This window comes from Cololabis saira, chromosome 19 (assembly GCF_033807715.1).
Source record: "Cololabis saira isolate AMF1-May2022 chromosome 19, fColSai1.1, whole genome shotgun sequence".
In the NCBI taxonomy this organism is placed as follows: Eukaryota; Metazoa; Chordata; class Actinopteri; order Beloniformes; family Belonidae; genus Cololabis; species Cololabis saira.
Genome location: NC_084605.1, coordinates 264447 through 289747, shown reverse-complemented (window position 1 = coordinate 289747; position 25301 = coordinate 264447). Strand labels below are relative to the sequence as shown.

The window sequence follows — 25301 nt, the reverse complement described above, 5'->3', positions numbered from 1 at the left end:
CCCTGTTTTGAGCTAAATGTTGGTGTTTTTGTCTCCAGCCCAGCAGAACCGGCTCATGACTAGGCTAGGCTAGGCTAGGCTAGGCTAGGTTCCTCCCTGTTTTGAGCTAAATGTTGGTGTTTTTGTCTCCAGCCCAGCAGAACCGGCTCATGACTAGGCTAGGCTAGGCTAGGCTAGGCTAGGTTCCTCCCTGTTTTGAGCTAAATGTTGGTGTTTTTGTCTCCAGCCCAGCAGAACCGGCTCATGACTAGGCTAGGCTAGGCTAGGTTCCTCCCTGTTCTGAGCTAAATGTTGTTGTTTTTGTCTCCAGCCCAGCAGAACCGGCTCATGACTAGGCTAGGCTAGGCTAGGTTCCTCCCTGTTCTGAGCTAAATGTTGGTGTTTTTGTCTCCAGCCCAGCAGAACCGGCTCATGACTAGGCTAGGCTAGGCTAGGCTAGGCTAGGTTCCTCCCTGTTCTGAGCTAAATGTTGGTGTTTTTGTCTCCAGCCCAGCAGAACCGGCTCATGACTAGGCTAGGCTAGGCTAGGTTCCTCCCTGTTCTGAGCTAAATGTTGGTGTTTTTGTCTCCAGCCCAGCAGAACCGGCTCATGACTAGGCTAGGCTAGGCTAGGCTAGGCTAGGCTAGGTTCCTCCCTGTTCTGAGCTAAATGTTGGTGTTTTTGTCTCCAGCCCAGCAGAACCGGCTCATGACTAGGCTAGGCTAGGCTAGGTTCCTCCCTGTTTTGAGCTAAATGTCGGTGTTTTTGTCTCCAGCCCAGCAGAACCGGCTCATGACTAGGCTAGGCTAGGCTAGGCTAGGCTAGGTTCCTCCCTGTTCTGAGCTAAATGTTGGTGTTTTTGTCTCCAGCCCAGCAGAACCGGCTCATGACTAGGCTAGGCTAGGCTAGGCTAGGCTAGGTTCCTCCCTGTTTTGAGCTAAATGTTGGTGTTTTTGTCTCCAGCCCAGCAGAACCGGCTCATGACGCCCAACGGCTTCACCATGTACATGCTGTCCAAGGAGAACCTGGTCCTGGACCCAGACCAGAACCGGGTCCACCAGGACATGAGCCGACCGCTAGCCGACTATTACGTCTCCTCGTCCCACAACACGTACCTGAGCGGAGACCAGCTAACGGGGGCTAGCAGCACCGAGCCCTATATAAGGTGAGGGGGGGACCTGGACCTGGTACTGGACCTGGTCCTGGTCCTGGACCTGGTCCTGGACCAGGACCAGGTCTGGGGTTAGGGGGGACCAGAGGAGACCAGCTAACGGGGGCTAGCAGCACCGAGCCGTACATACGGTAAGACCTGGTCCTGGTCCAGGTCTCTGGGGGGACCAGGGGGACCGGGACTAGGACCGGGGTTAGGGGGCACCAGGGGGACCAGCTAACGGGGGCTAGCAGCACCGAGCCTTATATACGGTAAGTCCTGGACCAGGACCTGGTTCTGGACAAAAAAACAAAAAACGCACGCACGAAAAAAGTAGAAATTTTGAGAAAAAAGTAGAAATTTTGAGAAAAAGTTGAGAAAAAAGTCGAAATGTCGAAAAAAAAGTCGAAATGTCGAGAAAAAAGTTGAGAAAAAAGTAGAAATTTTGAGAAAAAAGTCGAGAAAAAAGTTTATAAAGTACTTGAAAAAACGGGGGCTAGCAGCACCAAGTCTTATATACGGTAAGACCTGGTCCTGGTCCTGGTCCTGGTCCTGGACCAGGACCACGACCAGGACGCCTGACCTCCTGACCTCTGACCCCCAGGGCTCTGAGCCGCGGCTGCCGCTGCGTGGAGCTGGACTGCTGGGACGGAGACGCAGGAGAACCGGTGATTTACCACGGACACACGCTGACGTCCAAGGTTCCCCTGAAGGACGTCCTGGAGACGATAGACACGTACGCCTTCAAGGTAACGGCTAACTGCTAACCGCTAACTAACCATCGACACGTACGCCTTTAAGGTAACGGCTAACCGCTAACCGCTAACTAACCATCGACACGTATGCCTTTAAGGTAACCGCTAACCGCTAACTAACCATCAACATGTACGCCTTTAAGGTAACCGCTAACTAACCATCGACACGTACGCCTTTAAGGTAACGGCTAAGTGCTAACCGCTAACTAACCCAGTATGCCTTCACTGTGAGCTAAGTGCTAACTGCTAACTGCTTACGTGTGTGTGAGCGCCGCGTGAGTGGCAGCTCGTTACAGCAGCTCCTGCTCACCTTTGAGCTTTTTCTCCTTTTTTTCTCGTTTAATTTTGTAATCTTGTTATTTTTTGTAAGTGTGTATATATTATTTATTACTCTGCACCATGGAGACCAAAACAGCAGTCTTGATCTCAACTTCTTCACTACTTTTTTCGCCGTTTACGCCCGTGTCCGGGGGTCCCGCAAGCAGCCCTATTGTTTACAGCAGGGATCAGCTGCTGGCGCTCCGCAACACCGCGCTGCTGCCGCCACGGGAGAGACCCGACGTCCCCCCCGAGATCAAGAGGAGGAGACGGGGATGCCGTGCCGGAGCTCAGCGCCGCATCAGGAGGAGGAAATATAGACCTGTTCTCCCGTCTGTTTTAATGGGGAATGTAAGATCTCTCCCTAACAAGATGGATGAGCTGGCGGCGCTGAGCCGGCATCAGCGGGAGTACAGGGAGTGCAGCGTAATGGTTTACTCTGAAACATGGCTCACTGCGGCGATCCAGGACACGGTGGTGGAACTGGACGGATTTAAGTTGGTGCGGGCGGATCGGACGAGAGAAAGTGGAAAGAGGAAAGGAGGGGGCCTGGCGGTGTTTGTGAATGAGAAGTGGTGCAAACCCGGGCACATCACCGTTAAAGAACAACAGTGCAGCAGGGACATTGAGCTGCTGGCTGTTAGTATGAGGCCGTATTATCTGCCGCGGGAATTTACGCACGTTATACTGATGGCTGCATATATTCCCCCTTCTGCTAATAGTGATGCAGCATGTGATGCCCTGAACTCAGTCACCAGCAGGCTGCAGACACAGCACCCGCAGGCTCTCTTTCTGATCTCTGGGGACTTTAATCACGTTTCTTTGTCCTCCACTCTGCCAACTTTCACCCAGTATGTAACATGCTGCACCCGGGACAATAAAATTCTGGACCTTTTTTATGCCAACACCAAGGAGGCATACACCTCATCACCTTTCCCCCCGCTGGGCAGATCCGACCACAACCTGGTTAATCTCCAGCCTGTGTACAGACCCCTGGTGCACAGGGAACCAGCTGTCTCCCGCACAGTGACGAGATGGTCCAGCCAAGCTGAAGAAGCTTTGCAGGACTGTTTTAACACAACTGTGTGGGAGGAACTCTGTGACTCACATGGGGACGACATTGATGGTCTCACTGACTGTATCACAGATTACATCAACTTCTGTGTGGAAAACACCGTACCCACAAGGACAATAAGGTGTTTTTCAAACAACAAACCCTGGATTAATCCTGGCATAAAGGCCCTCCTGAAGGAGAAGAAGAGGGCCTTTAGATCAGGAAATAAAGAGGAGCTGAAGACTGCTCAGAAGGAACTAAGGAGGAGGATCAGGGAGGGGAAAAACTGCTACAGGAAAAAGATGGAGGAACAACTGCAGCAAAAGAACATCAAAGGAGTCTGGAAAGGCCTAAAAACCATCTCTGGTCACAAGAAGAAACCAGACTCCCAGGCTGGGGGGGATCAACAGTGGGTGAACGATCTAAATTTGTTGTTCAATAGATTTGATCAGTCTTCTCCCCCTCCCCCAACCCAGCTCACACTGCTGCAACCCCTTTCATCTGCTTCTACAGGACACCCCCCTCCCCCTCCTCCTCCTCCTTCAGTTCAACAACAGCCCCCCCACTGTCATCGACACCTTCACCTTCACCTCCAGCTCCACCCCCACCCCCACCTCCACTCCCAAAACAACAAAGCTCATCCCACAGCCGACCCCCCACTGTTCCTGCTCTCTGCTCTACCCCCCCACCCCCCTCCACTACCTCTGATACACCCCCCCCCCTGCTCCAGCTTGTCCCTCACAACCCTCCAGGTGAGGAATCAGCTCAGGAAGATGAACGCGAGGAAGGCGGCAGGTCCGGATCGCATCAGCTCCAGGCTCCTGAAGTCCTGTGCAGACCAGCTGTGCGGGATTGTTGGACACATGTTCAACCTGAGCCTGAGGCTGGGGAGGGTACCACCACTATGGAAGACATCCTGCGTGGTACCTATTCCCAAGAACCCGCACCCCAAGGACCTCAGCAGCTTCAGGCCGGTGGCTCTGACATCCCACCTGATGAAGGCCCTGGAGCGGCTGCTCCTCCGACATCTCCCCCCATGGTGAGCCCTGGAGCAGCTGTTCCTCCGACATCTCCGCCCCATGGTGAGCCCAGCGATGGACCCACTACAGTTTGCTTACCAACCTGGCATTGGGGTGGATGATGCCATCATCCTCATGCTACATCGTGCCCTGTCTCACCTGGAGAAACCTGGGAGCACTGTGAGGATCATGTTCTTTGATTTCTCCAGTGCGTTCAACACCATCCAGCCGGCACTTCTGGGAGACAAGCTGGAGAATGCAGGGGTTGACAGTCACCTCACAGCCTGGATTCTGGACTACCTCACCAACCGTCCACAGTATGTGAGGACACGGGACCACACATCGGACATGGTCGTCTGCAGTGTGGGGGCCCCGCAGGGAACGGTCCTGGCGCCGTTCCTCTTCACTCTCTACACTTCTGACTTCTCCTACAACTCCCCAACGTGTCACCTCCAAAAGTTCTCTGATGACTCTGCTATCGTCGGCCTCATCACTGATGAAGACGATAGCGAGTACAGAGAACTGTCAATTCAATTCAATTCAATTCAATTTTATTTATATAGCGTCTAATACAACAGAGTTGTCTCTAGACGCTTTACAGAGACCCATACCCAGAACATGACCCCCGAGCAGATATTACATAAACAATGGCAGGTAAAAAACTCCCCTAGTGGGAGAAAAACCTTAAGCCAAACAGTGGCAAGGAAAAACTCCCCTTTAGGAGGGAAGAAACCTTGAGCAGGACCAGGCTCATCAGGGGGGACCCTCCTGCCGAGGGCCAGACTGGTGGGTCAGGGACGGCAACAGCACAGCAGGCAGGTGGAAGCAGCAACGGGATGACCGGGGGTGGGGACCGCAGGCCAGCACACAGCTCCCGAAGCTCCGGCCCAATCAGCAAGTCCCAGGTTGGGGTGCAGGGTCAGGAAAAGACTTGTGCTCCGTAATGCAAGCTACAAGCCACCCACGGCCACCTGCAGGACAAAAGAGAGAAAAGGGAGGAGAAGGGGGGGGCAGCAACGGGATGACCAGGGGTGGGGACCGCAGGCCAGCACACAGCTCCCGAAGCTCCGGCCCAATCAGCAAGTCCCAGGTTGGGGTGCAGGGTCAGGGAAAGACTTGTGCTCCGTAATGCAAGCTACAAGCCACCCACGACCACCTGCAGGTTCCGGTGTCCGGCAAAGGATGCTGCAACATGGACAAAAGAGAGAAAAGGGAGGAGAAGGGGGGGCCAGCACAAGAAACTACAGGAGCGACTCTGACACACTAAAGTTTACACTACCTAGAGATTTACCAACACCAGCTAGAGGTTTACTAAACACTAACTATAGGCTTTACTAAACAGAAAGGTTTTAAGTTTAGTTTTAAAGGTGGAGGTGGTGTCAGCCTCCTTAACCCAGATTGGAAGTTGGTTCCATAGTAGTGGTGCCTGATAGCAGAACGCCCGCCCTCCAAATCTACATTTAGATACTCTAGGAACTACGAGTAAACCTGCACTCTGAGAACGGAGAGCTCTGACAGGAACATAAGGCACTATCAGGTCTTGCAAATAATGCGGAGCTAAGCCGTTTTGGGCTTTATACGCAAGTAATAAAATTTTAAATTGGATTCTGAATTTTACGGGTAACCAATGGAGCGACGCTAACACTGGAGAGACGTGGTCTCTCCTGCTAATTCCTGTCAGTACTCGTGCTGCTGCATTTTGGATCAGCTGGAGCCTATTCAGCAAATTACTTGGACATCCTGCTAACAACACATTACAGTAATCTAGTCTAGAAGATACAAACGCATGAACTAGTTTTTCTGCATCACTCTGTGAGAGGATTTTCCTAATCTTTGCAATATTACGGAGATGGAAAAAGGCTATTTTACAAACCTGATTGACATATGGTTTAAACGACAAATCCTGATCGAAAATAACACCAAGATTTCTCACAGTTGCACTGGAAGCCATCGCAACACCATCTAATCCCTTCCTAAGATGCTCTGGACCAAGAATGATAACCTCTGTTTTATCTGAATTTAGAAGCAGGAAATTTCTGGACATCCAGTCCTTGATGTCCCTAAGACATGCCTGAAGTTTAACTAACGGTTCTGTTTCATCCGGCTTCATAGACAAATAGAGCTGCGTATCATCAGCATAACAATGAAAGTGTATGCCGTGATTCTGGATTATACTTCCCAACGGCTGCATGTATAAACTGAACAAGATTGGCCCTAGCACTGAACCCTGCGGAACACCATAACAGACCCTTGACTGTTCTGAAGAAACCTCATGTACATGAACAAACTGGAACCTGTCAGATAGATATGATTTAAACCAACATAGAGCTGTCCCTTTAATCCCAACAACATGCTCTAACCTGTGCAGTAAAATGCCATGATCTATAGTGTCAAAAGCAGCACTGAGGTCCAGTAGAACCAGTATGGACACTAATCCCTTATCTGAGGCCATAAGAAGGTCATTCGTAACTCGAACCAGTGCTGTCTCTGTGCTATGATGCATTCTGAACCCTGACTGAAAGACTTCAAACAGATCATTTCTATACAAATAGTCACATAACTGGCTTGAAACTGCCTTTTCCAGAATTTTAGACACAAATGGAAGGTTGGAAATTGGTCTATAATTAGCTAAGGTGTCTGGGTCAAGAGAAGGTTTTTTAAGTAAAGGTTTAATTACTGCGACTTTGAAAACCTGTGGTACATATCCTAAACTTAGGGATAGGTTAATTTGGTCCAGTATTGTCGTACCAATAAGAGAAAAAACATGTTTGAATAGACGAGTCGGGATGGGGTCTAACATACATGTGGTTGACTTAGCTCTATTAACGAGTGAAGTCAGCTCAGGGAGGTCTATAGGATCAAAACAGTCTAGAGACAAGTCAGAGCCTAGGGAAGTCGCTAAAGCTGAAGAAACACCTACAACCGGCTGGTTGATTTCTTCTCTAATTCTCGCGATTTTACTGTTGAAGAAGCCCATAAAGTCCTCACTACTGAGAGCTGCAGGAATGCACGGCTCAACAGAGTTGTGACTCTTTGTCAGCCTGGCTACAGTGCTGAACAGAAAACGTGGGTTACTTTTGTTATCCTCTATCAGCGTTGAATAATAAGCTGTTCTGGCTTTGCGAATGGCTTTTTTATATACTATTAGAATATCTTTCCATTCACGATAAGAGTCTACAGACCTACAAGAGTACCACTTCCTTTCCATTTTACGCACGTTTTGTTTCAACATGCGGATATCTGAATTGTACCAGGGAGTTAAGCTCCTGTGGCTAGAAACCCTCCTTTTCAAAGGAGCAACTTCATCTAAAGCTGAATGCAACAAATCAGCAGTGTTACTAGCAAGGAAATCAACATCTGCAGAGGTAGAACCCAGGTCACTGGCCTCGACTACATCACTATTTCGCACTGTTGTAAGATAAGCAATGGCCTCCCTAAATTTAACAATAACTTCATCAGACAAACATCTGCTAAAATAATACCTCCTATTTTGCACTTCAACATCAACAAAATTAAATTCAAACGTTATTAAGTAATGGTCGGATAAAAGGGAGTTTACAGGTGACACCAACAGACCATCAGTTTCAACACCGTAGGTGAGAACGAGATCGAGAGTATGATTAAAACAGTGCGTCGGTTTATCCACTTTTTGTGAGATACCCATTGATTCTAGAAGAGAATCGAAGGCTAATTTAAGATTATCGCTTTCAACATCCATATGAATGTTAAAATCACCCACTATGATGAATTTATCTGTGCTGATCAATAATCCAGAAAGGAAATCTGAAAATTCAGACAAAAACTCCAGATACGCACCAGCAGGGGGCCGGTACACTACCACTAACACAACTGGCTTCTCTGATTTCCGGCTCGGAAATTTCAGACCAAGCATGAGGCTTTCAAATGTATTATAGTTGCACTTGGGTTCAATTTTTGTTTGGAGACCGGAGTTATAAATTGCTGCGACTCCTCCGCCTCGGCCCGTGCTTCTAGGAATGTGATGATTAAAGTAGCCGGGCGGAGTTGATTCATTCAAACTAACATACTCTTCCTCCTGTAACCATGTTTCTGTTAAGCAGAAAATATCACTCCTGCTCTCTGTAATTATATCGTTTACTAACAGAGACTTGGAGCTTAATGATCGTATATTTAGTAGTCCGCATCTAATTTTTCGGTCTGTAATTGGTACCAAATGTGCATTGGTTTTAATTTTTACAAGGTTATCTTGGTTAACGCCTCTATAACGCTGCACCTGGTGAACTTTTGGAGGGCGGGGAACTGCAACCACTTCTATTTTGCTAGGCACCTGGCCAGAGTCGCCAATATCATGTAATCCTACAGTTTTAGAGTCGCTAATTACATAATGCAATCCTACAGTTTTGTTGGCAGGCGTTGGTCCTTGAGAAGCAACAGATGTGTCGCTGAGCCCTTTAAGACTACCCTTCCTCCGAACCGTCACCCAGCTGCCCTGCCTGGCCGGCTGCCGGGGAGCTGCAGGGGAGCGGTTACGCTCAGCTGCTACGGGCCGGTCCGCAGAGGATTCTATCGGACTATGGTCTAGTTGGCCAAACCGGACCTCTAACTGACTAAGCCTCGCCTCCAGCCCTGTTAAACTACAGCTCTGCATCCTGGCCTGGACCCTGCATTGTCAGGGGGAGTGTCTAATAACATTGGCCAGATTTCTAGACATAAGAGCTGCACCATCCCGGGTGGGATGAATGCCGTCCCTTCTAATCAGACCGGGCTTTCCCCAGAATGTCTCCCAGTTGTCAATAAAGTCCACGTCGTTTTCTGAACACCACTGAGACAACCAGCGGCGGAGCGAGAGCATGCGACTAAACATGTCATCGCTGGTCAGATTGGGGAGGGGGCCAGAAAAACCTACGGAGTCTGACATGGTTTTGGCGAAGTTACACACCGAGACAATATTCATTCTGGTTACTTCCGACTGGCGAAGACGGGAGTCATTAGCTCCGACATTGATGATAACTTTACCATATTTACGATTACCCTTTGCCAGTAGCTTCAAATTTGCTTCTATGTCGCCCGCTCTGGCCCCCGGGATGCACCTAACTAAGGTCTCTGGAGTCGGCTTCACATGTCTGACTATGGAGTCTCCAATCACCAGGGTCGGTTTCTCAACAGATGTGTCGCTAAGTGGGGAAAATCTGTTAGACACATGAAGCGGGTGGTGGTGTTCCGTGAGCCCTTTAAGACTAGTCTTCCTCCGAACCGTCACCCAGCTGCCCTGCCTGGCCGGCTGCTCGGGAGCTGCAGGGGAGCGGCTAGCCTCAGCTGCTACGGGCCGGTCCGCCGCTAGCTTAGCCTGGTTAGCTGAGGAGGCTCTCGGACTATGGTTTAGTTGGCCGAACCGGACCTCTAACTGACTGAGCCTCGCCTCCAGCCCTGCAAATAAACTACACTTTAAGCACTTACCGTCTTCACTAAAGGAGGCAGAGGAATAACTAAACATTTCACACACTGAGCAGGAAAGAGGTGAAGCGGTGGGAGCCGGAGCGGCCATGCTAAGATGCTAACGGAGGCTAACGGACAGAAAATGTATCGGTGATTGGTGACAGTGAAAGTTACGGAAGAGAAAATGAGCGAGTGTTGAAATAAAGACAGTAATGTACCAGATATAGTGCTATTTTACCAGAAAACAGTCTAAGTTTTAGATAAAAAGTCGGGAGAGATCTGAGCCTGCAACGCCGTGAAACGGCAGCAGCACAGACCGCAAACACCAGGAAGTGACGCGATGCGTGACGCAATACGTTACCCAATCAGCAAGCAAGACTCAACCATCCTCTGTGATGTGGTGATGTCACTAGGGCGGCGCAAAAGAGCTGCATGCGTCTCTGTCCCAGGACTTTGTGGACTGGTGCCTGCAGAACCACCTCCAGATCAACATGAAAACCAAAGAACTGGTGGTGGATTTCTGCAGAATCACCTCCAGATCAACGCGGGGAAAACCAAAGAACTGGTGGTGGATTTCTGCAGAACCACCTCCAGATCAACGCGGGGAAAACCAAAGAACTGGTGGTGGATTTCTGCAGAACCACCTCCAGATCAACGCGGGGAAAATCAAAGAACTGGTGGTGGATTTCTGCAGAACCACCTCCAGATCAACGCGGGGAAAACCAAAGAACTGGTGGTGGATTTCTGCAGAACCACCTCCAGATCAACATGAAAACTAAAGAACTGGTGGTGGATTTCCTGCAGAATCACCTCCAGATCAACATGAAAACTAAAGAACTGGTGGTGGATTTCCTGCAGAATCACCTCCAGATCAACATGAAAACTAAAGAACTGGTGGTGGATTTCCTGCAGAATCACCTCCAGATCAACATGAAAACTAAAGAACTGGTGGTGGATTTCCTGCAGAATCACCTCCAGATCAACGCGGGGAAAACCAAAGAACTGGTGGTGGATTTCTGCAGAATCACCTCCAGATCAACGCGGGGAAAACCAAAGAACTGGTGGTGGATTTCCTGCAGAATCACCTCCAGATCAACATGAAAACTAAAGAACTGGTGGTGGATTTCCTGCAGAATCACCTCCAGATCAACATGAAAACTAAAGAACTGGTGGTGGATTTCCTGCAGAATCACCTCCAGATCAACATGAAAACTAAAGAACTGGTGGTGGATTTCCTGCAGAATCACCTCCAGATCAACGCGGGGAAAACCAAAGAACTGGTGGTGGATTTCTGCAGAATCACCTCCAGATCAACGCGGGGAAAACCAAAGAACTGGTGGTGGATTTCCTGCAGAATCACCTCCAGATCAACGCGGGGAAAACTAAAGAACTGGTGGTGGATTTCTGCAGAACCACCTCCAGATCAACATGAAAACTAAAGAACTGGTGGTGGATTTCCTGCAGAATCACCTCCAGATCAACGCGGGGAAAACCAAAGAACTGGTGGTGGATTTCCGCAGGTGTAATAAATCCCCCCCGACACCGGTGAACATCCAGGGAAAGGACATTGAGATGGTGACATCTTATAAGTACCTGGGTGTTCACCTCAACAATAAACTGGACTGGACTACTAATTCATCTGCACTCCACAGAAAAGGCCAGAGCAGACTCTATCTGCTCAGGAGACTGAGGGCCTTTGGTGTGCAGGAGAAGCTCCTGAAAACATTTTATGACACTGTGGTGGCATCAGCCATTTTTTACGGAGTGGTCTGCTGGGGCAGCAACATCACAGCTGCAGACAGAAGGAGGCTGGACAAAACAATCAAAAGGGCCGGCTCTGTCGTGGGCTGCTCTCTGGACACAGTGCAGGTGGTGGGAGAGAGGAGGATGATGGCTAAGCTAAGCTAAGCTAAGCTAAGCTAAGCTGTCATCCATGATGGAGAAGGACTCCCACCCCATGAAGGACACCTTCAGAGCGCTGGAGAGCTCCTTCAGCGACAGGCTCCTTCACCCTAGGTGTGTGAAGGAGCGCTACAGAAGGTCCTTCCTCCCTGCAGCTGTGAGAGGGTTAGAGTTAGTTAGGTTAGGGTTAGTTAGGGTTAGTGTTAGGTTAGGTTAGGGTGAAGGAGCTACAGAAGGTCCTTCCTCCCTGCAGCTGTGAGACTACACAACCAGCACTGCTCACAGTAGACCACAAACAAAAATGTGCAATACCATTCTCTGGTATTGTAAATATCCTGTAATATCATCTGTAAATATCCATCTGTTTTTCTTTTTGTATACTAGTATTTTTTTATTTTATTACTATTTTATTCTCCTTCTTATTTTTATTATTATTATTATTGTATATACTGTTTATAGTGTTTTTCTATTATTATTACTATTGTATATACTGTTTATAGTGTTTTTCTATTATTATTATTATTGTGTGATATTGATGCCTCTTGTGTTTTGCACTATCCACTTTGCTGCTGTAATCTGGAAATTTCCCCTCTGGGGGACTATTAAAGGATTTCTTATCTTATCTTATCTTAACCAACCCAACCAAGGACAGGACAGAGTCCAGAAACTACGGAAGAGAATCAGAGAATTAGGGCAGGAGAAAAATTAAAATTATATTTTAGAGGAGGAAGATTTTTTTTTCATCATGCACTTGGAGAAAAAAGTCGAAATGTCGAGATTAAAAAGGAAATGAAAAAGGAAGAAAAAAAGAGAGAAAAAGGAAAAAAAATAAAGGGAAAAAAGAGAAAAAAGGGAAGAAAGAGGAAAAAAAGGAGAGAAAAAAATAAGGGAGAAAAAGAAAAAAGAAGAAACAAAAGAGAAAAAAGGAAAGAAAAAGAGAAAAAAAGAAGAAAAAAGGTCAACCGTTTTTGTAAAAGCTCCAGGAGCCACCAGGGCGGCGCTAAAGAGCCACGGGTTCCCGACCCCTGGGGTTAGGAGCGTCTGCTGGTCTGGGTGGTCCTGGTCCAGGTCCTGACCCCTGACCTCTGACCTCTCTACAGGTGTCTCCGTACCCGCTCATCATGTCCCTGGAGAACCACTGCTCGCTGCCGCAGCAGGAGGTTCTGGTTCTCCAGGGTCCTGGTCCTGACCCCCAGGTCTCTTTTGAGAAAAAAGTTGAAATCTTGAGAAAAAAGTCGAGAAAAAAGTCGAAATGTTGAGAAAAAAGTTGAAATTTTGATGAAAAAGTTGAAAATTTGAGAAAAAAATTTAAATGTTGAGAAATAAGTCGAAATGTCGAAAACGCATGAAAGAACGCACGCACGAAAGAACGCACGCACGAAAGAACACAAGCACGCACGAAAGAATGCACGCACAAAAAAACGCACACACGCACGAAAGAACGCAGGCACGAAAGAATGCATGCACGCACGAAAAAACGCACGAAAGAACGCACGAAAAAACGCACGAAAGAACGCACGCACGCACGAAAAAACGCATGAAAGAACGCACGCACGCACGCAAAAACGCACGCACGCACGAAAGAATGCACGCACGCACGGAAAAACGCACGCACGTACACACGAAGAACAAACGCACGGAAAAACGCACGAAAAAACGCACGCACGCATGAAAGAACGCACGAAAAAACGCACGCACGCACGAAAGAACGCACGCACGAAAAAACGCACGAAAGAACGCACGCACGCACGCAAAAACGCACGCACGCACTAAAAAATGCACGCACGCACGAAAAAACGCACGAAAGAACGCACGCACGCAAAAACGCACGCACGCACGCACGAAAGAATGCACGAACGCATGAAAAAACGCACACACAAAAAAACGTTCTTGTTCTTCAGGGTTAGGGGTCCAGGACCAGGTCCAGGTCCTGGTCCTGACCTCTGACCTCTCTACAGGCCTCCCCCTACCCGCTCATCCTGTCCCTGGAGAACCACTGCTCGCTGCAGCAGCAGGAAGTTCTGGCCCGACACCTGAGGTCCGTCCTGGGGGAGAAGCTGCTGCTGGAACCGCTGGAGGAGCAGGACTCTCGCTGGCTGCCCTCTCCTCAGGTAACTCACCTGTACGACTTAGCTAACACTCATCTGGAGGAGCAGGACTCGGCACAGTACATCCAAGTGATCGCCGCGTCTTTGTGGCGCTTGAAACCTGGAGACTGTGTTGGGGGGGCTGATAAGAGGGGGGGCCGGGAAGGCGTTTAGTTGAGGGGGGTGGTTATCAGTAATAAGTGTGTGTAGCGATGAGTCCGTGAACTCCGCTCAGAGCTGCTCTCAGCCAATGTCCTTGATGTTATCAGACGGCTCGGTCAGTTCTGAAACAGGTCCACAGATGTTCCTGAGAGGGGAGGGCTAGTGGGGGCAGAGTCACCTTGTTTACATTCCACCAGGAAGATTGTGACCAGAGCGATCGGCCAAACCGCTCTGTCAAGGTCAGATTATAGAATCAACAATTATATTGAAAACAGACCCAGTAATTTTCCGTCTGCCTTCAGTCTCTGGTTCATCAATGGCGACTCCAATCAGACCAATTTGTGATCAATTCCCGCCAAGCCGAGCTTCCAACTTCTCCAAGGTCTTCTCCATCTTACCAATGAGCTCAAAGACGCCGCCAGCCTGAGATTCTGTTCAAGAATCACATCCAGCTTACGGTTTTGCTCCCCCAACGTTAAAGTCTGAGTGTTGATCACCTTGCTTGATCCTTCAGCCACGTCCGGCAGCTCTGAAAGAGCCAGAACAGCTGTCAACGACTTACGCGTTTGTCGGTAGACCAGGAATCCCCCTCCTCCAATCAGGAGAAATCCTGCTATCATAAATCCAATTATGAAGCATCTTCAACGTCCTCGACAGACAGAATCACCAAACACAACGGTTTCCAATGTTTCCAGGAATCCATTGTGTATCCAGAAAAAAATGTCCCATCGGGGCAGGAGGGCTCCCTTACCCCTGACTTCTGGTTGTGCTGAGAGACCAGTTAATCAATTCCATGATTGTAGAGTTTGGGAGGAGTGAAAAAGAGAGACTCTGAAGACGAGACAAACAAAATCAGTAGCAGGGCAGATAGATAAGGGAGAGGAGCAGAGAAGCGTCCGCCTTCACGAGAGCCGGAGAATATTTAGATGGGAGGATGCATATTGATGGCCACCACATAAAGCAGTGTAAATACACCAGATATATCATGAACCTCATCATTTATGTAGGCTGTTAGCTATATTAGCTATATTAGCTAGCTCTGTCCAGCTCTCATCCCGAACATTCCATGTCTATTTGAGAAAAGCCTTTTTATAGTTAGACGTACTCTGAATTAGATAAAAAACACTAGTTTTAGTAGCTTATAAACTATAAGCATTGTGTATTCGTCTTTCATATTCACCTTATTGGTAACCGTTTTATAAAAGCAATGCATCACTTCAGGCCGTGGTATAAGCTCATTATATCACAGCTGTGATATAATGAGCTTATACCACGGCCTGAAGGGATGACTTGCATTTTTGACATTTTGAGAGTGGATTTTTCCAAAATGAGCGCTAGCGCTAGCGTATAGCTCAACGGGTTGAGCAGTAACTTATGTAAACCATCCCCGGAACAGTGACGCGGGTTTGATTCCAGTCGCGGTGTATTTTGCCGCCACCTCCTACGTGTCTGTCTTTCACTGCACCGTCAAATAAAGTCTCAAGTGCCTCATGTGGCTAGCGAGCCGCCGGTTGGACACCCCTGGTCTGGATCCTGTAGTTCCCCTAGAGCAGGAGTCGGCAACCCAACATGTTTTAGATCCATATTGGACCAAAAACACAAAAAACAAATATGTCTGGAGAAAAAAAAATGAAAAGTCTTGTATCAGAATTAGAATGAAGACAAATGGTGAAATGGCGAGAAAAAAAAAAGAAATGTCGTGAAAAAAGTCAAAATTTCGAGATTAATGTTGAAGTACAATCTCCAGAAAAAAGTCGAAATGTCGAGAAAAAAGTAAAAATGTCGAGATTAAAAAGGAAGGAAAAAGGAAAAAAATAAGAAAAAAGGGAAAAAAGCAAAAAAGCAAAAAAAGCAAAAAAAAAAAAGAAGTTAAAAAAAGAGGAAAAAAATAAGAAAAAAGGAAAAAAAAGGTCAAACATTTCTGAAAAATCTCCAGGAGCCACTAGGGCGGCGCTAAAGAGCCGCATGCTGATCCCTGATATAGATCCTGTAGTTCTCCTGTGAAGCTGGTGAGACGAACATGAGGAATGTCACGTTCATGTTGGAAACGCTTGAACGTTGGATTCTTTATTTCAGTCAGTGACTCATCTCTGTCTCATTTATAACAGAGTTAAAGCCTTTACATCTCTCTCTCTGGGGTTTCAGGACCTGATGGAGGTTAATCTATTGTACATTTAGTTAGTTTATTTATGTATTATATTTCTCTGTCTCTCCAGGACCTGAAGGAGGTTTATCTTGTGTATATTTAGTTAGTTTATTTATGTATTTATTATATTTGTCTCCAGGACCTGAAGGGGAAGATCCTGATCAAGGGGAAGAAAAAGACGGAGGAGTTTCATCCGTCCAGCTCTGAGGACCTGAGTTCTGATGATGAGGAGGGACGGGAGAGGAGGCCCCCCAAGGAGGTAAGTCCTGGTCCTGGTCCTGGTTCTGGATCTGGTTCTGGATCTGGATCTGGTTCTAACCCTGGTTCTGGTCCCCCCCCCCAGGGTCCCCCTGGTCTGAGTCCGGCCCTGTCAGACCTGGTCTTCTACACCCGCTCCGTCGCCTTCAAGAGTTTCCAGGAAGCAGCTCGGAGACCGGCGGCCGACATGTGCTCCTTTTCTGAGAGCCGAGCTCTACGATTGGTCCGGGACCAAGGTAGGAGGGGCTAGGGGAGGGGCTAAAGACCAAGGTAGGAGGGGCTAGGGGCGGGGCTAAAGACCAAGGTAGGGGGCGGGGCTATGGGGAGGGGCTGGGCCTTAGGGAGGACCATGTTGTTGTGCGTTTGTGTGTTTTTTCGTGCGTTTTTCCTGCGTTCGAGCGTTTTTTCGTGCATTTTTTCGTGCGTTTTTTCGTGCGTTCGAGCGTTTTTTCGTGCGTTTTCTCGTGCGTTCGTGCATTTCTTTGTGCGTTTTCGTGCGTGCATGCGTTTTGCGTGCGTTTTTGCCTGCGTTTTTGCCTGCGTTCGTGCGTTTTTTAGTGCGTTTTTTCGTGCATTTTTTCGTGCGTTTTTGCCTGCGTTCGAGCGTTTTTTCCTGTGTTTTTCCTGCGTTCGTGCGTTTTTTCGTGCGTTCGTGCGTTTTTTCGTGCGTTTGTGAGTTTTTTTGTGCGTTTTTGCCTGCGTTCGTGCGTTTTTTAGTGCGTTTTTTAGTGCGTTTTTTCGTGCGTTCGTGCGTTTTTTAGTGCGTTTTTTCGTGCGTTCGTGCGCTTTTTCCTCAAAATTTCTACTTTTTCCTCAAAATTTCTACTTTTTTCTCTACTTTTTTCTTCACCTCTTCCTCACCTCTTCTTCACCTCTTCTTCACCTCCTCCCATCTCACCGTTCTCTTCTCCGTTTTCAGGGATGAACTTTGTTCGCCACAACAGCAGCCACCTGAGCCGGATCTACCCGTCGGGCCAGCGGCTGCAGTCGTCCAACTACAACCCTGTGGACATGTGGAACGCCGGCTGCCAGATCGGTGAGTGTCCTGGTCCTGGTCCTGGTCCAGTCCTGGACCAGGACCAGGACCAGGGTCCGGGACCCAGACCTGGACCCTAACCCTGGTCCCAGACTCTAACCCTAAACCTCCTCCCCCTCAGTGGCCCTGAACTTCCAGACTCCCGGGGAGCAGATGGACCTGAACCAGGGCCGGTTCCTGCAGAACGGCGGGTGCGGCTACGTGCTAAAGCCACCCTTCATGCGGGGGCCCGAGACCCGCTTCAACCCCGAGAACGTGGGGGGGGGGCCGGGCCACGCCCCGGTGCTGCTCACAGTCCGGGTAAGTGAGGGGGGACCGGTACACTACCGCTAACAAAACTAGCAGGGGGCCGGTACACTACCGCTAACAGAACTAGCAGGGATCCGGTACACTACCGCTAACAGAACTAGCAGGGATCCGGTACACTACCACTAAGAGAACTAGCAGGGGGCCGGTACACTACAGCTAACAGAACTAGCAGGGATCCGGTACACTACCGCTAACAGAACTAGCAGGGATCCGGTACACTACCACTAACAGAACTAGCAGGGGGCCGGTACACTACAGCTAACAAAACTAGCAGGTGGCCGGTACACTACCGCTAACAAAACTAGCAGGGATCCGGTACACTACCACTAACAGAACTAGCAGGGATCCGGTACACTACCACTAACAGAACTAGCAGGGATCCGGTACACTACCACTAACAAAACTAGCAGGGATCCGGTACACTACCACTAACAGAACTAGCAGGGATCCGGTACACTAGCGCTAACATAACTAGCAGGGATCCGGTACACTACCGCTAACAAAACTAGCAGGGATCCGGTACACTACCACTAACAGAACTAGCAGGGATCCGGTACACTACCACTAACAAAACTAGCAGGGATCCGGTACACTACCGCTAACAGAACTAGCAGGGATCCGGTACACTACCACTAACAAAACTAGCAGGGATTCAGTACACTACCACTAACAGAACTAGCAGGGATCCGGTACACTACCACTAACAGAACTAGCAGGGATCCGGTACACTACCACTAACAGAACTAGCAGGGATCCAGTACACTACCACTAACAGAACTAGCAGGGATCCGGTACACTACCACTAACAGAACTAGCAGGGATCCGGTACACTACCACTAACAGAACTAGCAGGGATCCGGTACACTAGCGCTAACATAACTAGCAGGGATCCGGTACACTACCGCTAACAAAACTAGCAGGGATCCGGTACACTACCACTAACAGAACTAGCAGGGATCCGGTACACTAGCGCTAACATAACTAGCAGGGATCCGGTACACTACCGCTAACAAAACTAGCAGGGATTCGGTACACTACCACTAACAGAACTAGCAGGGATCCGGTACACTACCGCTAACAGAACTAGCAGGGATCCGGTACACTACCACTAACATACCTGCCCCCCGAGGTGATCTCGGCACAGCAGGTAACAGCTAACAGCTAATAGCTAACATTCCCCCCCAGGTGATCTCGGCCCAGCAGCTGCCCCGCCCCCCCTGGGACAAGCCCAGCTCCATTGTGGATCCCCAGGTCTGGGTGGAGATTCACGGCGTCGCCATGGACAACGCTAGGAAGAAGACGCCCTACGTGGACAACAACGGTACGTAGCTGCTAGCGCTGAAACGATTCCTCCAATAATTCCATTACAAAAAATGATGGAGGAATGTTCTCTGCCTCGAGGAATCGTTTAATCTTCCAGCTCAAAGCAGAAATTTACCCCGGACTACGTTTAATGCGGCACAACGCACTGACACCGCGCACGTAAAGGAAGAAGAAATAGGCGGCGGATATGTTTGGTTTTAACTATGGACGTAAAGGTAACGACGTAAAGGTAACGACGTAAAGGTAACGACGTAAAGGTAACGACGTAAAGGTAACGACGTAAAGGTAACGATGTAAAGGTAACGACATAGAGGTAACGACGTAAAGGTAACGACGTAAAGGTAACGACGTAAAGGTAACGACGTAAAGGTAACGACGTAGAGGTAACGAAGAAGAGGTAATGACGTCAAGGTAACGACGAAGGCCGTGACGACAGCGAAGAGAAAGGCACAAAAAAAGGCAGAGATTGTCAAAAGTGTGGGAGCATTTGCAGCTGGACACCAAGGCAACACTGTTGCGCTAACATAGCCAGCGCTAGTGTAGCCAGCGCGAGCATAGCCAGTGCTAGCATAGCCAGCGCGAGCATAGCCAGTGCTAGCATAGCCAGCGCTAGCATAGCCAGCGCTAGCATAGCCAGAGCTAGCAGACCACAACAGAACGTCCTCAATGCTGCGGCATCTCCACCAACACCCTGTTTACTCCGAGGTCTCTGGTTGGTTCTCCGTGGGCGGGGCGTCGTCATGACGACGTGTCTCTGGTTCTCTGGTTGTTACAGGTTTCAACCCCCGCTGGGACTGCAGCTTCACCTTCACCGTCCACTCCCCGGCGCTGGCGCTGGTCCGGTTCGTGGTGGAGGATCACGACTTCACCTCCAGAGACGACTTCCTGGGACAGTTCACGCTGCCGCTGGGCTGCCTGCGCTCAGGTAACCGTGGAAACCAACCCCCCCGCCCCCACACACACACACACACACACACACACACCAACACACCTGCTCAGGTAACCATGGAAACCATGGAAACACCAAACACCCCTGTCATTACCCGATTTGAGTCACGCATGCGCAGTCACGTCCAACATCGTCGGCCATCTTGGAAAGCAACATACGGCAACACCACTTGGACAAACTACAGTTACGTCACCAGACTTGATAGACAAGATCTAAACACACACTTGTTTTGATATACACTACTCACAATAAGTTAGGGATATTAATATTTACATGATTGCCTTTCCTAATTACTCATAGAACGAGTAATCTTCCATTTGTCAGCTTTTCCCAAACTGGGATGAAACTTTCCGGATTCCATGTAGGCATGGAGCTGATGGAAAAAATGAAAGTCGCTCATTTTAATCAATAATCGGGTAATGACAACACTCTCTACTTCTCCACTGACTGACTGATTTCCTGCTGAAATGCACAGCGAAAAGTGGCGCATGCGCGGTAGCGACTCACATCGGGTAATGACAGTTTGTCCAAGTGGTGTTGCCGTATGTTGCTTTCCAAGATGGCCGACGATGTTGACTTTTTGAACAGCAAATTCAACTTTTACACAGAAAAACTAAATCAACAAAAGCTAAACCAGCGGATCCCCCGACTCTAACCTTCAAACTCTAAACTGCCACTTTAATAAGTCTCTATATTTAATTTATTTACCAGGAAACGGCATCAATACCTGAATTTTAGAGATGAACCAAGTGTTGCCAACTAGTGGCTGTTGGAGGAACTGCAGCTCAAAAATGATGAAAACCGAGTTAAAACGCTGAGACGCTGTTTTTCCTGACTGTCAAAGGTTATAAACGACTAAAACCACCAAAGAACCAGTTTTCAGGCCGACTAGTCGTCATTTCAGGAGTTACGTCGTTGATTAACGAGTAATTAACGAGTAATTAACGAGTAAATGCAGGTTCTGGAGGAGCAGTCCAACCCGGAGCTGCAGATACCGCTCGTAAAGTTTGAAAAAAGACTTTTTCAACACCAAATTAAATTTTTATTCAGAAAATAATGACAGTACGTCTGAAACAAATGATTATAACAATCTATTGGAGAGAAAAGGCCTGTTATTTAGCCTCATTAAACCATCATGTTGAAGTTTCATCCTAACTTTAACCTGCCGATCTTCACACACTTTTATACTCATTGGAGAAACTACGTTTCTACATTTTCTCTTATTTTCTTCCCTTTTCTTTCTCACCGGTATTTTTATGGGCATGCCAAGTAGTGGCATGACCATATTGCAATCGTCCAGAATGGCCCAAAGGGCAATGTTGCTAGCATTTTGCTAACAAGCTAAAGTCGCAAAAGTCCCACTGCGCACCAGCGGGTGTAGAGCATGACCCCGCTCTGATGTGGGAAAAAAAAATCCCCAAAAACTAAAACACGGCCGGAAAAACGAGGAAAAACATGAAAATGAAGGCGATATATTAGTATCTAGAAAAGGTTTCCCTTTTCTTATTATTTTTATTCCGCACTTTTTTCCGTCCGTTAATGCGGCCCGAACCGGAAAGTGCACCCATGCATGCCATACATCGTTGGATACGTCTCCATCGTGCCTCGATGGGCATTACTTTTCTCCGTAATAGGGGTTACCGTGGCAACGCTAGTTGCCAAAAAGCAAAAAAAAAGGCGAAAATTCAGACGCTTATTGCTCGGCCGAACTTTATCGTAGAGACATCGTTCAAACTTTCAAACACTCGGCCCGATTGTCCCTAACCGACCGTATAACCTTATTATGCCAAGTATTACAGTTTTTGTGATATTGACCTTTCTTTTTTTTTTTTTTTTTCCGTTTGACTTTGGACGCTTGTTGCTAGGCAACAGGTTATCGTAGAGACATCGTACAAATGTCCCCTGACTCGGCACGCTGTGGACTTCAACATACTCAAATTTCATGAAGCTGGGATTTAAGGAAATTTTATGTCAAAATCCATGCCACATGGCCCCATTCATTCGGATGGAGTTTTGTACCATGGTGAAAACAAAACCTATCCGTTAATGTAGCCTGAACCGGATCATGCACCCATGCATGGCATACATCGTTGGATGCGTCTCCATCGTTCCTCGATGGGCATTACTATTCTCAGTCAAAAGCGTTACCGTGGCAACGCTAGATGCCAAAAAGCGCGCCCCATTAATAACTATTGGGAGCACAGGAATGAATGAAATACAAGCGTAAACACCTCAAACTGACATAGAACCACCTTAAACACAACCACTACAGCCCCAAACCAAAGCAGCGAGAGGGGACGAATGGGCGGTAGGGCATGCCCATATCAAAATTTCCAGAAATTTTCTAGTTATTCTTATTCCGCACTCTTTTTTCGTCCGTTAATACGACCCGAACCGCAACGTGCACCCATGCATGGCATACATCGTTGGATGCGTCTCCATCGTGCCTCGATGGGCATTACTTTTCTCAGTAATAGGGGTTACCGTGGCAACGCTAGTTGCCAAGAAGCAAAAAAAAAAGGCGAGACCAGTTTATCAATTCATGATTGTAGAGTTTGGGAGGAGTGAAAAGGAGAGACTCTGAAGACGAGACAGGACAAAAGCAGTAGCAGATAGGGAGGGAGAGGAGCAGGAAAGCGTCCGCCTTCGCCGAGAGCCAGAAAAAAAAGTAAGGGTTGGTACAAGTACAGGTACAAGTATAAGTACTAGTACAGGTACTAGTACTAGTACAGGTACAGGTACAAGTACTAGTAAAGGTACAGGTACAAGTATTAGTACTAGTACATGTACTAGTACTAGTACAGGTACGGGTACAGGTACAAGTACAAGTACTAGTACAGGTACAGGTACAAGTATAAATACTAGTACAGGTACAGGTACCAGTACTAGTACAGGTACAGGTACAAGTATTAGTACTAGTACAGGTACAAGTATAAGTACTAGTACAGGTACAGGTACAAGTACTAGTACAGGTACGGGTACAGGTACAAGTACAAGTACTAGTACAGGTACAGGTACAAGTATAAATACTAGTACAGGTACAGGTACAAGTACTAGTACAGGTACAGGTACAAGTATTAGTACTAGTACAGGTACAGGTACAAGTACTAGTACAGGTACAGGTACAAGTATTAGTACAGGTACTTGTACAAGTACTAGTACTAGTACAGGTATAAGAGTGTGTACTGTGTTTTCAGGTGACCGTCTGATGAAGGTACAAGTACAAGTACTAGTACAGGTACAGGTACAAGTACTAGTACTAGTACTAGTACAGGTATAATAGTGTATACTGTGTTTTCAGGTGACCGTCTGGTGAAGGTACAAGTACAAGTACTAGTACTAGTACAGGTACAGGTACTAGTACTAGTACTAGTACTAGTACTAGTACAGGTACAAGTATAAGTACTAGTACAGGTACTTGTACAAGTACTAGTACTAGTACTAGTACAGGTACAGGTACAATAGTGTATACTGTGTTTTCAGGTGACCGTCTGGTGAAGGTGAACGGAGAAACAGTTCTGGGTAAAACTTACTCTGAAGTCATTTCACTGATCCAGAACAGGTACAGGTATAAATATATATACTTATACATATACATATACATGTACATTTACATATACATATACATACATATACATACAAATACATATACATATACATATACATATACATATACATATACATACATATACTTATACATATACATATACATATACATATACAAATACATATACATATACACATACATATACATATACACATATATATACACATATACAGTGGCGGAGCGTGGGTTTCAGCACAGAGGGGGCGGAGCATTCTCAATGGGCCCTTATGATAATTATTTTACTATTCAACAACTTAAAGATAACGGACACCTCATCATACCCAGCAAACAACACAAATGCTCACGTTTACTGAGCCAAGCAAGCCTAAAGGCTGAATTATGGACCATAATTATGGTTCTGCGTCACACCAACGCAGAGCACACCCCGCAGCCGTGACGCCGTGGTGAACCTTCAGACTTCTCCGTCTCTCCATTTGGTCGCGGTGCAGTACCCCCCGCGGCCGCTAGTTAGAGATCTTTTTCTGAATGGTTTATCTGACTTTTTCCCGTCACAGTAAATCAAAGAAATAAGGACAACTATTGTGCAAAAAAACAAAACAAAAAGTGCCTCAGAAAGCCACAAACCAGTTCACACACACACACACACACACACACACCCACACACACACACACACACACACACACACACACACACACACACACACGCACACACACACACACACACACACGCCACGCAGCCTGACAGCCGTCAATCTGAGCGCGTCGCTGTCCTTGGTGCTGGTGTGACAGTGACTCACAGGGTCTGAGCCAAACCATCTTTAATATAACTTAAAACATAAAATGTAAACTACAATTACACAATCTATTCAGATAGAATATAGACACAATTGTCTATAAGGCCATTAATGAGATCTATAAATAGAAAATAGACACGGCGGTCTAAACACAACAAAACGCATAGCCTATTAAAAATGTATCAACTGCACACAATATGCATTCAAATAGAAAATAGACTCTATTACAGTTGACAACAACACAAGGTACATTAAGGTGGTCAAGGCAATAACAACATTCTGATCATTATTTATGTGCTCACCGATTGCTGTCTCTGCGCTTGTTGCCGCTGCACCAATTCACAGACTCCGAACTCCAGAACATCATCCTCGGCTCCAACAATATATTCCAAGTAACGTGGAAAACAATGTAACGGCCGCTACAGCTAACACTAGCCTCCTCATCAGCCACCGGCGCCGTTGCAAAATATGAAGAGAGCAGCGGACAGGAAGCAACTAGCCTCTCCTTTCTCTCTTTTACCTTTCTTTTTAACGATCCAGACTGGTGCTTTTTCTTCTCCATTTTTCCTCTTTCAAAGTTCCCTCCAAAATGCCGCAGTCGGACAACAAGACGAGTTAGTTCAAATGTAAAAAAACGAAACAAGTTAAGTTCCAGCCAATCAGGTTGGCTCACAGCCCTGATGCGTTCAGGACAGTAGTAAAGTAAGAATTAACCTACACTGGCCGCACAATGCACATTTTATCGTTATTATAACCTACAAATTTTACGATCATATATGAACGTATCACACAAAACGGGGCCCTCTCATTGGGCCCCCCTGAACGTGTGGGCCCTGGGGCGACCGCCCCCTTGCCCCCCCTCTGGCTCCGCTACAGCACATATACATATACATACATACATACACATACATATACATACATATACATATATACATACACATACATATACATACATATACATATATACATATATATACATATACATACATATACATACATATATATACATATATACATATACATATAAATACATATACATACATATACATACATACATATACATATATACATATATA

General features: G+C 47.3%; 2 protein-coding genes across 8 annotated transcripts in view; one reads left to right on the top strand and one right to left on the bottom strand.

The window, feature by feature from the left end:
* LOC133419832 (NACHT, LRR and PYD domains-containing protein 12-like) overlaps nucleotides 1-25301 on the bottom strand; it is a 211603-nt gene that overhangs the window by 54670 nt on the left and 131632 nt on the right. The window lies entirely within an intron of this gene.
* The window catches only part of LOC133419826 (rho GTPase-activating protein 23-like), a 74101-nt gene that overhangs the window by 26020 nt on the left and 22780 nt on the right, over nucleotides 1-25301 (top strand). For 4 of the 7 annotated variants that reach the window (XM_061709267.1, XM_061709269.1, XM_061709265.1 and 1 more), the window contains exons 7-16: nucleotides 944-1145; nucleotides 1735-1879; nucleotides 13552-13704; nucleotides 16128-16247; nucleotides 16332-16482; nucleotides 17166-17282; nucleotides 17404-17582; nucleotides 18777-18912; nucleotides 19690-19839; nucleotides 23347-23431. In XM_061709267.1, coding sequence (XP_061565251.1) covers nucleotides 944-1145; nucleotides 1735-1879; nucleotides 13552-13704; nucleotides 16128-16247; nucleotides 16332-16482; nucleotides 17166-17282; nucleotides 17404-17582; nucleotides 18777-18912; nucleotides 19690-19839; nucleotides 23347-23431 — 1438 coding nt within the window. The remainder of the gene's footprint in view (nucleotides 1-943; nucleotides 1146-1734; nucleotides 1880-13551; nucleotides 13705-16127; nucleotides 16248-16331; nucleotides 16483-17165; nucleotides 17283-17403; nucleotides 17583-18776; nucleotides 18913-19689; nucleotides 19840-23346; nucleotides 23432-25301) is intronic. The other 3 variants (XM_061709268.1, XM_061709272.1, XM_061709266.1) reach the window with 1 other exon arrangement.